General features: G+C 42.7%; 1 protein-coding gene across 4 annotated transcripts in view; it reads right to left on the reverse strand.

Annotated features, from left to right (window-relative positions):
• The window catches only part of LOC135522153 (disintegrin and metalloproteinase domain-containing protein 15-like), a 39873-nt gene extending 25770 nt beyond the window's left edge, over positions 1-14103 (reverse strand). For all 4 annotated transcript variants that reach the window (XM_064948159.1, XM_064948157.1, XM_064948158.1 and 1 more), the window contains exons 1-4: positions 13323-14103; positions 7496-7593; positions 354-430; positions 24-102 (exon numbers count right to left, since the gene is read on the reverse strand). In XM_064948159.1, the coding sequence (XP_064804231.1) occupies positions 24-102; positions 354-430; positions 7496-7593; positions 13323-13587 (519 nt within the window). In that variant the 5' untranslated portion in view covers positions 13588-14103. The remainder of the gene's footprint in view (positions 1-23; positions 103-353; positions 431-7495; positions 7594-13322) is intronic.
• Positions 14104-17012: the final 2909 nt, after the last annotated feature.

The raw sequence follows: 17012 nt of genomic DNA on the forward strand, positions 1-17012 counted from the left end.
AACATTTACAACACATTACTTACCACTGTGCTCTCCTCTAAAGAAACCCCAGTGCCATTAGGGAGGTAGTAGAAGACATTGGGGGGCTTGGGCAGGAGAGCGCTGCAGGGAGAGGACAGGGTTACTGTACATTCATTCAGACTAATTCCTCTGAAGATTTGTCTGGAAGTCCGAACATTTTATTGTTGATGATAAATCCCTTTATGAAACTATGAAGTCTTAACTCAACGATGGCAAAGGTTGGGGCATTTCTGCATCACAACTCCCCATTCAGATAGCTAAAGCTTATGATTACATATATTTTAGTCTTCTGATATATTTTAAAATGGAGTATCTTTTGTTAGTGAGCTTACTGGTTTTTCTCCAGGTCCAAAAGATAGATGCTGCCTCCAATTTGAAGACCACACTGTAGCTTGTCTGGGTGACCGTTCTGTGAAAGGACAAGAAACATGCACCTGGTAATGTGTACTGTGATTTTGATCCTCATAAGTCAGTGGATAATTGAACTAACTGTAATACGAAAATTCAGTTGGACACTTCCCCCTAACAACTGTTGTGCTAAAGGGGAACAAGGACCTTGTGTGACCAAATGAACTCATTGTCCAACAAAATCTTTCCAGCAATTACTTTGTTTGCTGTTGTTGTTGTTGTAATCACTCAATGTTTCAACATGGCGTACTCATGATTAGCACGTGATGAGTGTCTTAATGAGCGAATGCCGCCAAGAGCAGCTTGAAGTGGCAAACGGGGCAAAGGGACAATCTCCTTAGTGAAACAGCAGTAATATCCAGTACCACCATGTGGTCTTTCTTATTAACCCTGCGAAGTTTAAAGGATTGAGGCATAGGAAGTCTTGCATAGTTCATAAAAAACATGTTCTGTATACAATGACCTATATCCTTTAGAGGCTGATGGACAACATTTCAGATGTCGTAGACAGCTATGGAGCGCTCATCCTTTCTCCGCACTAAAGTTCCATTATTACGCAATGCTCAAATTGGATAATACTATATACTTTGAATCCCTTCAGCCAATCAATACTCATCCCATCAAACCAGTCAGCGGACATGAAATGAGATGGTGCGATTAAAGTTATACTTTGTCTATGGCTGCAGCCCCCCCCCCCCTGAGCACTACCTGCCAACGCTTACACCTGCATGCTCTCTAAAATAAACCCAGTCTCTAAATGCGTGCTGCACCCAGTCTTTGATTGGCACTGGCACCTAAGCACAATACCAGAGCCCAAATGAGCTGAATCAGACTGTCAGCCAGGGTTACCCCTCATAGGCACTAAGGATCAGGCTATAAATGGACTTAATTTGCCTGCTGCACATTTCTCTCACCGAATGCAGAGGCGGCGGTGGGTAAATGACATCCTCTCCCTCTTTTCATGTCCATTTCCCCTGGACTTCCATCTCATTACAGTCATTCCCCCCCAGCAGGAACTAACACTGTCTCTCTTCCTGCCATTCAGTCATTTTCTAGCGCATTTAACGGCTCCACCTATGAAGACAGTGAGTAAGTGAAACCCTTCCTGTTGGCGCTTCCCTCCTTCCCCACCGCAGAGTGCTGCTTCCTCGCTTTCTCCTCTCCAGCTAACTGACAGGAATTGGCAGGGGATCAGGCTTGGAAATGGGACTAGAAGTAGGAGTACAGGCAGTAAGGTAATGGTGGTGACAGTATGCCAGAGAGGTCTGTTCAGCGGTTAGTGACTATGAGGAACCAGAGAGTCTAAATCTTATGTGATCCGGCAAAAACAATGCTGGATAATGTCATTGCCGGGTACCCAAGTCCAAGAACAACTTACACCCAATTCACTCAGAAGTATTCTACTGTCCACAGTCCCAGAAATACTTTAACAACATCATGGTTCATATGACACATACAACTGTGTCTCTGTACCATAGGCTCTAAGAGGCTATTAGTAATAACATAACTATTCACACTGGAACCAAGTCATTGGATATGTACAAAATATAACTGGTTCCACATCCAAGAATATAATAATCCAAGAAGAATCCCAGAAGTAGATGATGATAATTGAGGGGGATTTCCAATACATTTGAATGAAAATATAACTCTGGTCTATTTCTAGTTCCTATAGTCTTTATTATAATCAGAGGGCTTCGGTGAGGTCATTCACCACAGTATGTAAGGAGAGTGTGACTGAGTTATGTTGGGTGGACCTGTGTTTTTGTACCGCCAGGGCAAGAGTCCAATGGGTAACCAACAAAGACTCTAGGCACAATGGTGGAGATCTGGTTAAAAACTACAAGGCAAAAAACAAACTACAGTAATGTCAGTTATGTGTCCAAAGAGAATAAAGATTAAGGGTGAGAAAGCGATAGGGAGAGAAAGAGATAGGAAGACATACAGCACATGTACACACTCTCTCAAACATCTGCATCTTTTGGCAAGCTGCCTTGGATTGTGGTTTTGGGGAGAGAGGTCAGAGTAGAAACAGGGCTCCTTCCAGAGCAGAGCAGAGCTACATCTGTTCAGGGCTCTAGTGGAGGATCACACCCAAATATTTGGAGCTCAGCCAAGAAACACCCACCCTCTCCACACTTTGTTTGTCATTGACTCACTTCTCCCTTTCTCACCCTCTCCCTCTTCTTTGAGCATTACAATTTCTCTTACATTTCTCTCCTCGTCTCTCCCTCTTCCTCCTTCTGAATCTTTACCTCACACTCGCAACTGGTCTCTCATTTCACCCTCACTGGCATTTCACTTTCACCTCTCTCACCTCTGTCATTCTTTATCCTATCGACAACCATGTCCACTCCATCTCTGCTGCCATTACCTCTCCTTCCCCCACTCTCCACCTTCACCCTCTCCTCTTATTTCCCCCCTCTCCTTCAGTGAGGTAAGTATCCCAGGCCGTGACCTCCTGCTAGTAACAAGATGAGCTCACCGCCACATGAATGCTGGGTGGGGTCCATTCAGACCCAGAGCTGCTTGTGACCCAGAGCAGAAGAAATAAACCAGGGAGGAGGAGAGAGGAAAAGGGGCGGAGGGGGTGTAACGGAGGAAGGGAGGGACAGGGCGAGTCGTGATTCCTCTCCAGTTCTTTCAGCTCAACGGACGAGTGTGAGGGAGGGAAATACAATCAGTCAGCTCCTGGGATGTCTGTCTTCCTCAGTCCCTGTTGTGCTTCTCTGTTATTTAGTCTGACCCAGAGCAGCCCTGGATCCTGTTTATGGATCAAGTCTGGACATGTGAATGGAGTGTGCCTGTCCACTATCTGAGGGAAATCTCTGGGTTAGTTCATGACTTGTTATTGTAATGCAAAGGGGTACACAACAAAGTAAATTAATGTACAATGGGCAACATGAGGTAGAGGAGTGTCGCATTCAACTCCAGTCCCAAAGGGAATGTGGTGTTTGCTGGCTCTTCTCCTCTTCCCTAGCACTTGACTGATTAATATCAATGAACCAGATCGTCAACATGTCCTGGTTTATAAATGTTCAACAGATGCTGATATGAAGGCAAGAGTGAAAACCACTTCACTGAAACTCATGTCTGCCTCTGATTGTTTCTTTACTGCTGTGCATGGATATCCAGAACTAACCTCACCAATAGGAAACAAGTGATTAATTCCCATTTAACTAGTAGCCTGCCGACTTGCATTACCTTCACTTGGGCTTAGAGAAGTACTCAGTGATTTGAATTACTTTTGGGGTATAATGAATGATCTGGTTATATACGGTGCCTTGCGAAAGTATTCGGCCCCCTTGAACTTTGCGACCTTTTGCCACATTTCAGGCTTCAAACATAAAGATATAAAACTGTATTTTTTGGTGAAGAATCAACAACAAGTGGGACACAATCATGAAGTGGAACGACATTTATTGGATATTTCAAACTTTTTTAACAAATCAAAAACTGAAAAATTGGCCGTGCAAAATTATTCAGCCCCTTTACTTTCAGTGCAGCAAACTCTCTCCAGAAGTTCAGTGAGGATCTCTGAATGATCCAATGTTGACCTAAATGACTAATGATGATAAATACAATCCACCTGTGTGTAATCAAGTCTCCGTATAAATGCACCTGCACTGTGATAGTCTCAGAGGTCCGTTAAAAGCGCAGAGAGCATCATGAAGAACAAGGAACACACCAGGCAGGTCCGAGATACTGTTGTGAAGAAGTTTAAAGCCGGATTTGGATACAAAAAGATTTCCCAAGCTCTAAACATCCCAAGGAGCACTGTGCAAGCGATAATATTGAAATGGAAGGAGTATCAGACCACTGCAAATCTACCAAGACCTGGCCGTCCCTCTAAACTTTCAGCTCATACAAGGAGAAGACTGATCAGAGATGCAGCCAAGAGGCCCATGATCACTCTGGATGAACTGCAGAGATCTAAAGCTGAGGTGGGAGACTCTTTCCATAGGACAACAATCAGTCGTATATTGCACAAATCTGGCCTTTATGGAAGAGTGGCAAGAAGAAAGCCATTTCTTAAAGATATCCATAAAAAGTGTCCTTTAAGGTTTGCCACAAGCCACCTGGGAGACACACCAAACATGTGGAAGAAGGTGCTCTGGTCAGATGAAACCAAAATTGAACTTTTTGGCAACAATGCAAAACGTTATGTTTGGCGGAAAAGCAACACAGCTCATCACCCTGAACACATCATACCCACTGTCAAACACGGTGGTGGCAGCATCATGGTTTGGGCCTGCTTTTCTTCAGCAGGGACAGGGAAGATGGTTAAAATTGATGGGAAGATGGACGGAGATTTGTCTTCCAACAAGACAATGATCCAAAACATAAAGCAAAATCTACAATGGAATGGTTCAAAAATAAACATATCCAGGTGTTAGAATGGCCAAGTCAAAGTCCAGACCTGAATCCAATCGAGAATCTGTCGAAAGAACTGAAAACTGCTGTTCACAAATGCTCTCCATCCAACCTCACTGAGCTCGAGCTGTTTTGCAAGGAGGAATGGGAAAACATTTCAGTCTCTCGATGTGCAAAACTGATAGAGACATACCCCAAGCGACTTACAGCTGTAATCGCAGCAAAAGGTGGCGCTACAAAGTATTAACTTAAGGGGGCTGAATAATTTTGCACGGCCAATTTTTCAGTTTTTGATTTGTTAAAAAAGTTTGAAATATCCAATAAATGTCGTTCCACTTCATGATTGTGTCCCACTTGTTGTTGATTCTTCACCAAAAAATACAGTTTTATATCTTTATGTTCGAAGCCTGAAATGTGGCAAAAGGTCGCAAAGTTCAAGGGGGCCGAATACTTTCGCAAGGCACTGTAAACACGACCCCGGTTGGGGATTAACTCAAGACCATTCTATACCCGGCTCAATACACCACACATCCTAGTGAAACACTTTCCCTACAGACACTTTCTTAAGTAGATAAGAGCCCCCCCCCCCCCACCCCCTTTAGTAAAGAATCAGTCTTACCATGCTTTGGGTGTAAGGCAATAGTGCCCCCCTCACACACACACAGCTGTCTTAATGGTAGGGTAAAGGGTTGGGGTGGCAGAAATGCTCACTGTCAACACAGAGCGATCGTGCTCTGAATTAGGTCCCCTCCTTAAGCTGTATTAAGGTAAAGCTCCCTGCTGCACGCCTTACACATCAGAGTTCCGTGTGTGTGTGTGTGTGTGTGTGTGTGTGTGTGTGTGTGTCACAAATCCATTCATAACCAAGTTGGTGTGGAGGCTAATAATAACATGTCATACATGTCTGTATTTTCTTCTTAAAACATTTATTTCCAACATCAATGTGGCAACTGTCTGAAAGTTTGTTTGTTTAACAAAGTAGATCTATTCATGGTTCAACGTTGACAGAAGCTATTCAGGCCAAGTCAAGTCGCCTGCTCCACCATAAGAAATGAAACTAACACTGTGGTGACTGGCATGTTTTCTTCTTTAATATCTCACTCACATATAATCAATCTGAGATCCTAATTGGGCTGGGAGTTACACGCATTTCATCAAAAAGGAACTCGTAGTTCTTTTGAACTAACTGAAATAATAATCGGTATTTGTAGCATGGTAATGATATGCAAAGAATATACACTCAGATATTTTTGCCTCGAGAGAACATTTATGATCATCTTATCTATAGCTAATCATGCTTTGCTAGACAAATAAAAGATCTACATTTAACGTGATGAAGTTGCACACTATCATGGGGATTACATTCAAGTAAGTGCACTCAGTTTGAGTGGTGAATTTCAATACTTTTAATTAGTGTTATTTAGAGCACAAGTGGTGGCTCTAACTTCTAAGGTCACACTTGGCTCGGGATGGAGTGATCTTTATCACTTGAATACCCTGGACTGGGAAATGGAGCGTTACAGGAATTACATTGTTCAGGGGATGGGTGGGTGTTGATGAGGGTGGACGGACAAAGTTTGTATAACAGACACACACAGTCACACCCCTGCCATATGGCACCATCCCCCACCTTTCCTCTCATTTCTGACAAACAATCTAAAAACAGATCCCGGTTTCCATGGTTACACGTTGCATGTATTTTAGTGAGTATGTGAATCACTGGTGTTATGTTCGTCAGTATGAGCAGTAGGCTGTGGGTGCAGTAATCTCATGACAAGTGAAAAACGGCTACTCATTCATCAATGACTGCAGTGATTCAGAGGATAAACAGCACAATAATGTAAGAATTAGGAGTGACTCTCCGCTGAGTCTTAGCCAATGAGGCCCACTCAACTGTGTTATTTGTATGACAGTGCAGTGCCCTGGTGTGTTTTGAAACCAGTAAACAAACATCTAGGTGCCTGATGGAGACAATGGGGTTCAACCTCTTTGAAAGTCAACACTCCGATACAGTAGCTGGCTTAAAACGTGATGTGCAAAAATGTAGCCCTGTCATGCTCTTATTCTCTACTTTCCTCTGTGTGTGTGTGTGTGTGTGTGTGGGGGGGGGGGGGAAGGGGGGTCTGCTGTCTGGCTTCCTTTTTTGTGCTAATATAACAGAGGAAGGAAGTAGGCGCCTTGACATATTTTACAGAGAGCTTCCTGAATAAAAACTATGATCTGAAGAAGGTGGGGGGACTGGGGCACTTTAAGAGGACAGACACTTCCTGTGCAGCTGACAGGAGGTCTGAAATCATATCCTGAAGAATTCCCCCATATCACTCACTCCACCCAGAGAGAAGAACATTATAACACTGATGACCTTCGAATGGAAAAAAAATGTGAGCCGCACATTGGAATTGGAATGACTAGGTGTGGGTTTGATGTTAGTTTGAGATTGAAAACTGTAGTTTAAAATTAGGAGTTCTTATGGGACCTGTAAAAATAGAATGGTTATTAACCTCTGACACTAAAAAAATAAAGGCCACTTTATAAAAGTGCTCTGGGATCACTGAATGAAGAATGGTAACATGTAAGCCTGGAAATAGAAAGCAGGTAATGGAAGTAGGACCAGAGTAATAGTATGTATGTGTATGGCCCTGTGTAGAACGATACTCTCACACACACATTCTCTTGATGTCTGTAGTCTCACCTGCAAGGCCTCACTCAGACTTCTATTGTGTCCGTCCACTACCACAAAGGGCCTGGTCCTCTCCAGTGGCTTGCCGTGCCTACTACCATGGTGGTGCTCTGGGGACAGGGAGAGATGGGATTCATAGGAAAATGTTGTCTTACGTTCCTTGAGGCACTATATTCAGATGAATAAATCACTTTGTTACTATAACATCAGTGGATGGAGAAACTATTTTGTTAATGCTAGTAGTGACCCTAAAATCTAAATTCTCAGCTAATGGCAACCAATTACCCAGCCCTAGTAGTCAGTGAACCCCCTTCCCCATGGGACAATGCTAATGCTAAGATAAAGTCAGCCATATCCCAGATGGATATCCCTTAGTCGTAAGGAAAAACTAATGTGGTATGCAGGCTTAGGGTAGGAAATGCAGGAAACCTACAATTTTCATTAAATGGTTTCAATATGCCAGGAAAAAAAGCTCAGCATCACAATCTTAACTAAGCATGTACAATTCAGGCTAATTGCACAAACCAATCAGTGATGCCAGATGTGCTTATAACAGCTCATGCTCTCTGTTTCTTAGCAGGCATATCTTCTGACTCCTTTCTTCACACACACATAAAACAGACACAGCTGCATTAACTTCAGTACAAGATGCTCTGTGTCCCTTGTCCGTTCCTGGTACAACTGTTGTCCAGAGCCTGTATAAGGCTAGTTATAGATGGCTGGCTGGCTGGCAGGTGTCTCGAGGACTAACAAGCAGCAGACCACCTCCCAGTGCCCATTTTACAATAGCCTACCTATGTACAGTTGAAGTCGGAAGTTTACGTACACCTTATCCAAATACATTTAAACTCAGTTTTTTCACAATTCCTGACATTTAATCCTAGTAAAAATGTCCTGTCTTAGGTCAATTAGGATCACCACTTTATTTTAAGAATGTGAAATGTCAGAATAATAGTAGAGAGAATGATTTATTTCAACTTTTATTTCTTCCATCACATTCCCAGTGGCTCAAAAGTTTACATACACTCAATTAGTATTTGGTAGCATTGCCTTGAAATTGTTTAACTTTGGTCAAACGTTCCAGGTAGCCGTCCACAAGTTTCCCACAATAAGTTGGATGAATTTTGGCCCATTCCTCCTGGCAGAGCTGGTGTAACTGAGTCAGGTTTGTAGGACTCCTTGCTCGCACACAATGTTTCAGTTCTGTCCACAACTTTCTATGGGATTGAGGTCAGGGTTTTGTGATGGCCACTCCAATACCTTGACTTTGTTGTCCTTAAGACATTTTGCCAATTTTGGAAGTATGCTTTGGGTCCTTGTCCATTTGGAAGACCCATTTGTGACCAAGTTTTAACTTCCTGACTGATGTCTTGAGATGTTGCTTCAATATATCCACATAATTTTCTTTCCTCGTGATGCCATCTATTTTGTTAAGTGCACCAGTCCCTCCTTCAGCAAAGCACCCCAACAACATGATGCTGCCACCCCGTGCTTCACGGTTGGGATGGTGTTCTTCGGCTTGCAAGCATCCCCCTTTTTCCTCCAAACATAACGATGGCCATTATGGCCAAACAGTTCTATTTTTCTTTCATCAGACCAGAGGACATTTCCCAAAAAGTACAATATTTGTCCCCATGTGCAGTGGCAAACCGTAATCTGGCTTTTTTATGGAGGTTTTGGGATAGTGGCTTCCTCCTTGCTGAGCGGCCTTTCAGGTTATGTCGATATAGGACTCGTTTTACTGTGGATACAGATACTTTTGTACCCGTGTCCTCCAGCATTTTCACAAGGTCCTTTTCTGTTTCGCAGCAAAGTACATTCATCTCTAGGAGACAGAAAGCGTTTCCTGCCTGAGCGGTATGACGGCTGCGTGGTCCCATGGTGTTTATACTTGAGTACTATTGTTTGTACAGATGAACGTGGTACCTTCAGGCATTTGGAAATTGCTCCCAAGGATGAACCAGACTTGTGGAGGTCTACAATTTTGTTTGAGGTCTTGGCTGATTTCTTTAGATTTTTCACCTGATGTCAAGCACAGAGGCACTGAGTTTGAAGGTAGGCCTTGAAATACATCCACAGGTACACCTCCAAATTACTCAAATGATGTCAATTAGCATATCAGAAGCTTCTAAAGCCATGACATCATTTTCTGGAATTTTCCAAGTTGTTTAAAGACACAGTCAACTTAATGTATGTAAACATCTGACCCACTGAAATTGTGAGAGTGAAATATAAATTAAATAATCTGTCTGTAAACAATTGTTTGAAAAATTACTTGTGTCTTGCACAAAGTAAATGTCCTAACAGACTTGCCCAAACTGTAGTTTGTTAACAAGAAATTTGTGTGGTTGAAAAACAAGTTTTAATGACTCCAACCTAAGTGTATGTAAACTTCTGACTTCAACTATACACTGAACAAATATATAAACACAACATGTTTTCATGAGCTGAAATAAAAGACTGCAGACATTTTCCATATGTTCAAAAAGCTTATTTCTCTCAAATGTTGTGCACAAATTTGTTTACATCCTTGTTAGTGAGCATTTCTCCTTTGTCAAGATATGATACAGTCTTATACTCAGCTGGCCCCTCCCCGGATTTTGTGTTAAATGCTCTACAACAAAGATTTCTTAGTGTCCAACAAGCTTTCTCTGCCCTTAACCTTGATCTGAACACCTTCAAAACAAAGGTCATGTGGTTTGGTAAGAAGAATGCCCCTCTTCCCACAGGTGTGATTACTACCTCTGAGAGTTTAGAGCTCGAGGGAGCCACCGCATACAAGTACTTGGGAGTATGGCTAGACTGTACACTGTTCTTCTCTCAGCATATTTCAAAGCTGCAGGCCAAATTTAAATCTAGCCTTGGTTTCCTCTGTCATATTCGCTCCTTTCACCCCAGCTGGCAAACTAACCCTGATTCAGATGACCATCCTACCCATGCTAGATCAGCAGGTAAGGGTGCTCTCGAGCGGCTAGATGTTCTTTACCATTCGGCCATCAGATTTGCCACCAATGCTCCTTATAGGACACGTCACTGCACTCTATACTCCTCTGTAAACTAGGCATCTCTGTATACCTGTCGCAAGACCCACTGGTTAATGCTTATTTCTAAAACCCTCTGAGGTGTCACTAGCCCCTATCTGAGATATCTATTGCTGCCTCCACATACAACACCCATTCTGCCAGTCACACCCGTTCTTCCGGTCCCCAAAGAAAATACATCCCTGGGTCGCTCTCTTTTCAGTTCGGTGCAGCTAGTGACTGGAACAAGCTGCAACAAACACTCAAACTGGACAGTTTTATCTCAATCTCTTCATTCAAAGACTCAATCATGGACACTCTTACTGACAGTTGTGCCTGCTTTGTGTGATGTATTGTTGTCTCTACCTTCTTGCCCTTTGTGCTGTTGTCTGTGCCCAATAATGTTTGTAACATGTTGTGTTGCTACCAAGCTGTGTTGTCATGTGTTGCTGCCTTGCTATGTTGTTGTCAAAGGTCTCTCTTTATGTAGTGTTGTCTCGTCATGATGTGTGTTTTGTCCTATATTTATGTTATAATAAATATATACATACTGTGGGGAGAACAAGTACTTGATACACTGCCGATTTTGCAGGTTTTCCTACTTACAAAGCATGTAGAGGTCTGTAATTTTTATCATAGGTACACTTCAACTGTGAGAGACGGAATCTAAAACAAAAATCCAGAAAATCATATTGTATGATTTTTAAGTAATTCATTTGCATTTTATTGCATGACATAAGTATTTGATCACCTACCAACCAGTAAGGATTCCGGCTCTCACAGACCTGTTAGTTTTTCTTTAAGAAGTCCTCCTGTTCTCCACTCATTACCTGTATTAACTGCACCTGTTTGAACTCATTACCTGTATAAAAGACACCTGTCCACACACTCAATCAAACAGACTCCAACCTCTCCACAATGCCCAAGACCAGAGAGCTGTGTAAGGACATCAGGGATAAAATTGTAGACCTGCACAAGGCTGGGATGGGCTACTGGACAATAGGCAAGCAGCTTGGTGAGAAGGCAACAACTGTTGGTGCAATTATTAAAAAATGGAAGAAGTTCAAGATGACAGTCAAACACCTTCGGTCTGGGGCTCCATGCAAGATCTCAACTCATGGGGCATCAATGATCATGAGGAAGGTGAGGGGTCAGCCCAGAACTATACGGCAGGACCTGGTCAATGACCTGAAGAGAGCTGGGACCACAGTCTCAAAGAAAACCATTAGTAACACACTACACCGTCATGGATTAAAATCCTGCAGCGCACGCAAGGTCCCCCTGCTCAAGCCAGCGCATGTCCAGGCCCGTCTGAAGTTTGCCAATGACCATCTGGATGTCCCAGAGGAGGAATGGGAGAAGGTCATGTGGTCTGATTAGACCAAAAAGCTCTATTTTTGCCTCAACTCCACTTGCCGTGTTTGGATGAAGAAGAAGAAGGATGAGTACAACTCCAAGAACACCATCCCAACCGTGAAGCATGGAGGTGGAAGCATCATTCTTTGGGGATCCTTTTCTGCAAAGGGAACAGGACGACTGCACCATATTGAGGGGAGGATGGATGGGGCCATGTATCGCGAGATCTTGGCCAACAACCTCCTTCCCTCAGTAAGAGCATTGAAGATGGGTCATGGCTGGGTCTTCCAGCATGACAACGACCCGAAACACACAGCCAGGACAACTAAGGAGTGTTTCCGTAGCAGCATCTCAAGGTCCTGGAGTGACCTAGCCAGTCTCCAAACCTGAACCCAATAGAAAATCTTTGGAGGGAGTTGAAAGTCCATTTTGCCCAGTGACAGTCTCGAAACCTGAAGGATCTGGAGAAGGTCTGTATGGAGGAGTGGGCCAAAATCCCTGCTGCAGTGTGTGCAAACCTGGTCAAGAACTACAGGAAACGTATGATCTCTCTAATTGCAAACAAAGGTTTCTGTACCAAATATTAAGTATTTGATACATCAGAAAAGCATATGTCATGCAATAAAATGAAAATTAATTACTTAAAAATCATACAATGTGATTTTCTGGATTTGTGTTTTAGATTCTGTCTCTCACAGTTGAAGTCTACATATGATTTAAAAAATTACAGACCTCTACATGCTTTAAGTAGGAAAACCTGCAAAATCGGCAGTGTATCAAATACTTGTTCTCCCCACTGTATATATTTTAATCCCTGCTCCCATCCCTGCAGGAGGTCTTTTGCCTTTTGGTAGGCCGTCATTGTAAATAAGAATTTGTTCTTAACTGCCTTGCCAAGTTAAATAAATAAAATAATATCAAGAAGCTGATTAAACAGCATGATCATTACACAGGTGCACCATGTGTTGGGGACAATAAAAGGTCACTCTAAAATGTGCAGGTTTGTCACACAACACAATGCAACAGATGTCTCAAGTTGAGGGAGCATGCAATTGGCATACTGACTGCAGGAATGTCCACCAGAGAAATTAATGTTTATTTCTCTACCATAAACCACCTCCAACATATTTGAAAATTTGCCCCAACTGGGACAGAATGCGTGTCCAGCGACTGTCAAGCCAATATCTAAACAATTAAGTGAAAAGGTTTTTACGTTCTACACCCGAATTTACTAGAAACGTTATTGTAAGTGTTTAGAAAGTAAAGGTATCAAATAAATATTAATTGTAATTAGCATGTATGCTAGGCTCCAGTATAGAAGGTTAACTGACTGTAGGATAGGCCTAAAATGTAATGTCATTTTGGGTGAATTTGAGAGTGCCCAGGCAAGGACTGAAATTGCATTTTAATGACAGCTCCTTTGAAGTTGCCTAGGCTAAACTAGGGTTACTACAAATACCTACTTGTAAGTGAGGAGTGGGACGGTACTGTTGTTACGTTCAAAAGAGACAGCTTCTCTTGTGGCTTCTCCATCTCTGTCTTATTTGAATTCATATGACTTTCCGCCAGCAGATATTCCTGCAAATCGGCATCGTGCAGCAATCCTAAACGGTTACTAGGTAACGTATTTGATTGAGTACCGCGAAATGTAACAGTCTCGAGTAGCACCAATGTTACCAGAGCTCTAGACGGAAACATTGTTGCGCAGTGACATTGGCTCGTGTCCATCAACTAATCCACGTAAAAGGTGTAAAACAAGGCATTCAAAAACGGAGAAAGGTCACAGGTTCGGTTGGAGGCAACTATACGGCTACCTCAATTTGCCTACAGGGGCAAATGTCAAGCGAAAGTCCATGATAGTATCCACAAATGCAAAGCAGAGCAGAAGCGTTGCTTGTGCCAGTCAATCGAACGTGTAACTTTATTTCAAGAGGCTTCATTCACCTGCGCCATTAGCCCACACCATAAAGTCCTGTAACCAACCTCTAACCAAGCCCAGCTCGCTGTCCGTAGCCTCTGGCTGCCGTTATCGCAGGGTCATACTTCCAGTACCGTTACCTTCACATACAGAGCTACTACAACATATGTCCATTCCGTAGCGGAGATGAGCCCACTGTGATCTCGTTAAAATCCCAAAGTACTATTCAGAATATTTTAATTCCCGAAAGACAGACTGCTTCGCACATGCAAGACATTCGGGCACAAGACTGAGTCCGTGTATTACAGCGATGGTGTAATCGCATTTCAACCCTCGAACAGGGCGGGATTTTCTCTTGTGCTTTAACTCTTTACTGCCTGAATCTTTCTGCGGTGACATTCTAGACAGCCGCGTATTCTAACCTTACAACATTTCTATATAGCGAATTCTAAAATGACTAAATCGATGTATAAAGTCCTGCATTTTAAGGTAATTAAGTGTGACTAAATTATGCAATTGTTTACCTTACATACAGACAGGCTATTTAATCTGATAATATCAAGTCATCCTATTGTCTGAACATCCCAAAGAATTAGCTGGATCTACAGTTTTGTCAATTGTCAGCATTGCTAAATAACAACTGCAATCTGCTGAAACCTCTGGTGAAACAGATGCTATTGTTAGTCTAGTTGTTTTAACGATTAATTAGTCACAGGAAATACAACTTTGGACAGGGATTCAAAGAATTAAACAATTTCTTTCAGAACAAAACTTGAAAGAAATGAGCAGAGATAAACATTTATCAGTGTATAATGATCAACTGTTCATTTGGCAAGTTTGTTTTATTGCCATTGAAAAAGATTCAGGACTAAAACCTGTAATGGCCTAATATGCTAAATATCTTTACTGTCTGCATATAATTTAGGTGGTCACCCTAATAGGTGGTCGCCCTAACATAGTACATGTCTGTGTCTGAACAGCTCTCTACTGGGTCCCAGTTACTAGTGGGACACAGGTGGTACAGATCCTGCCCAGGTCCCTCCAGCACTGGAGCCAGTAGGCCGCCTGGGACTGTGCACTTCACGGCCCGGTCACCCCTCTGCCTCTCCCAACACACACAGTACCACCGCAGCCTGCAGCCCAGTCTGGACAACACCTAAACAGGAGAGAGTGGAGGTGAAGGGTAGAAAGAGAGCAGAAAAGTGGGAGGAATAGAGAGTGGGATGGGGAGAGTACAGTAGGTAAGACGGGGCAGTGTTAAATAACAGTACAATTCAATGAAAGGAACATATTTACCCTAATTAGATTATTGGGTGTCACAGGGCATGGAATGAAAAGCATTAGTGATGACAGAAGAGGATAATACAACAGCATGTAAGACCGGATGGAGAGAGAAGGGCCCAGGAAGGAGGGTGGGAGGGAGGCTGCATCCCAAAGAGTTTGTCTGTGTTTGTTTAGATTTGTCTTGGAGATCATTCCCGGAAAAGAGTAAGCCCATTTGACTTCAAAATTAAAGGCACTGTCATTCTGTCATGAGTTCTCAGAGTTCATCCAAGAGCCATCCCATCAACTAAATCAGGAAATAGAAGGGTTCAAAGACCTTTAGGAAAAAAAAATGTTTAAACTCGATTTAATGAGAGAGAGTTGTTAAATGCACACAGTACGCACTGTTCTCTCCTGTTCCTAGCTGCATGAGTCGTGTCCATTGCCTTTTGGTGTATGAGATGCGCCTCTTGATCTGCAGGTTATAAAGGAGCAGAGCGCGCCTCTTCTCCCGCTAACAGACAGGCAGCAACAGCAGAGGGTGGACAGACTGAGAGAAATGGGGCAGTCAGATAAATGACAGTGAGCTAATATATAGTGTGTAGAACAGTAGGGCACAGGCAGGCAAGGTGTAGAAAAGTTTCTGTTGAATGAGATATTTGAATCACCCTGAAGATGGGTACTAGACTTCACCACTGCTGAATCAACACTCAATACTGTCCACCATGAGGATGCTTCTGGAGCACTGAACTCCTGAGGCCAGTTGGATTCATCTGTGAGCTGCACACTTTCACCATGTTGCACTTCTCTCCCACATGCTGAATGTGCAGCAGCTTAATTTTGCTTGATTTGTGAAACTAATCCCCTTCAGAGAGCATAAGGGGAGGACTAATAACAGTAATGACAATTCAGCTGATTTAGTGCTAAGTGAAAACACAGAGTGAAGGATTGCCCTCTATCTACTATGCCAGTCTCTCCCCTCACTGTAGTTTCTCTATATGTGCTTTCAGACTGGCATTTTGAACCCAGGCAGCATTTCAATTATGATCCTGGAATGGCAAAACACTTCTGGTTTTTGTTCCTACTTGATCTATCATTGCACTCACCTCAATTGGTGTTCCAGGTCTAAACCAGTCCCTGATTAGAGAAGAATGAAAATCAGAAGTGTATCGAACCTCAAGGGACAGATCTCACACATGCATTTTCAACCCGGGACAGAATTTTAAATGCTCAAAATACCTTTGAAAAACACTCTCCCTGTTGTGGAAATGCCAGCATGAAAAGTGTTTGTATCCCGCTTTCCCTCTGTTAATCTCTTACGCCCTCAAATTCTTAGTTTCTCTGCATACAGTATACACTTCTTCGCCCCTCGCTATGCAGTAATGTAGGTAGGGCTTCAGTATGAGCAGAATATGTAGTGTCTAATGCTATTACAATAAGCTGCTCTCAGGTAAGCACTGCTTTACTCGACACACACGAGCCAGTGCATTTCTTACAGGATTGGGGGAAAAGGGCCACATTCACTCTGTGTACATATTGTGCTAAAGCCTATCGAATACATTGAATTATAAACTGGGTGGATCGAGCCCTGAATGCTGATTGGCTGACAAACCCATATACCACGGGTATGACAAAACATTTATTGTTACTGCTCCAATTACATTGGTAACTAGTTTATAATAGCAATAAGGCACCTTAGGGGTTTGTTATATATTGCCAAAATAACATGGCTAAAGGTTGTGCCTAAGAACAGCCCTTTGCCGTGGTATATTGGCCATATACCATACCCTCTCGTGTGTTATTGCTTAAATATAACCTCCACCAGCAATGGTGCACAAGTTTGCACGAACAGTTATATCCATTACGCCTGGATTAGGCTAGGTTTCTTCTTTTGGTCACGTTCCTATATGCATGTTTATGGAGAACGTGCATTTTATAAGCCTACAGATTCCTGGACTTAATTTTGGTGTTC

This window comes from Oncorhynchus masou, chromosome 30 (genome assembly GCF_036934945.1).
Source record: "Oncorhynchus masou masou isolate Uvic2021 chromosome 30, UVic_Omas_1.1, whole genome shotgun sequence".
Lineage (NCBI taxonomy): Eukaryota > Metazoa > Chordata > Actinopteri > Salmoniformes > Salmonidae > Oncorhynchus > Oncorhynchus masou.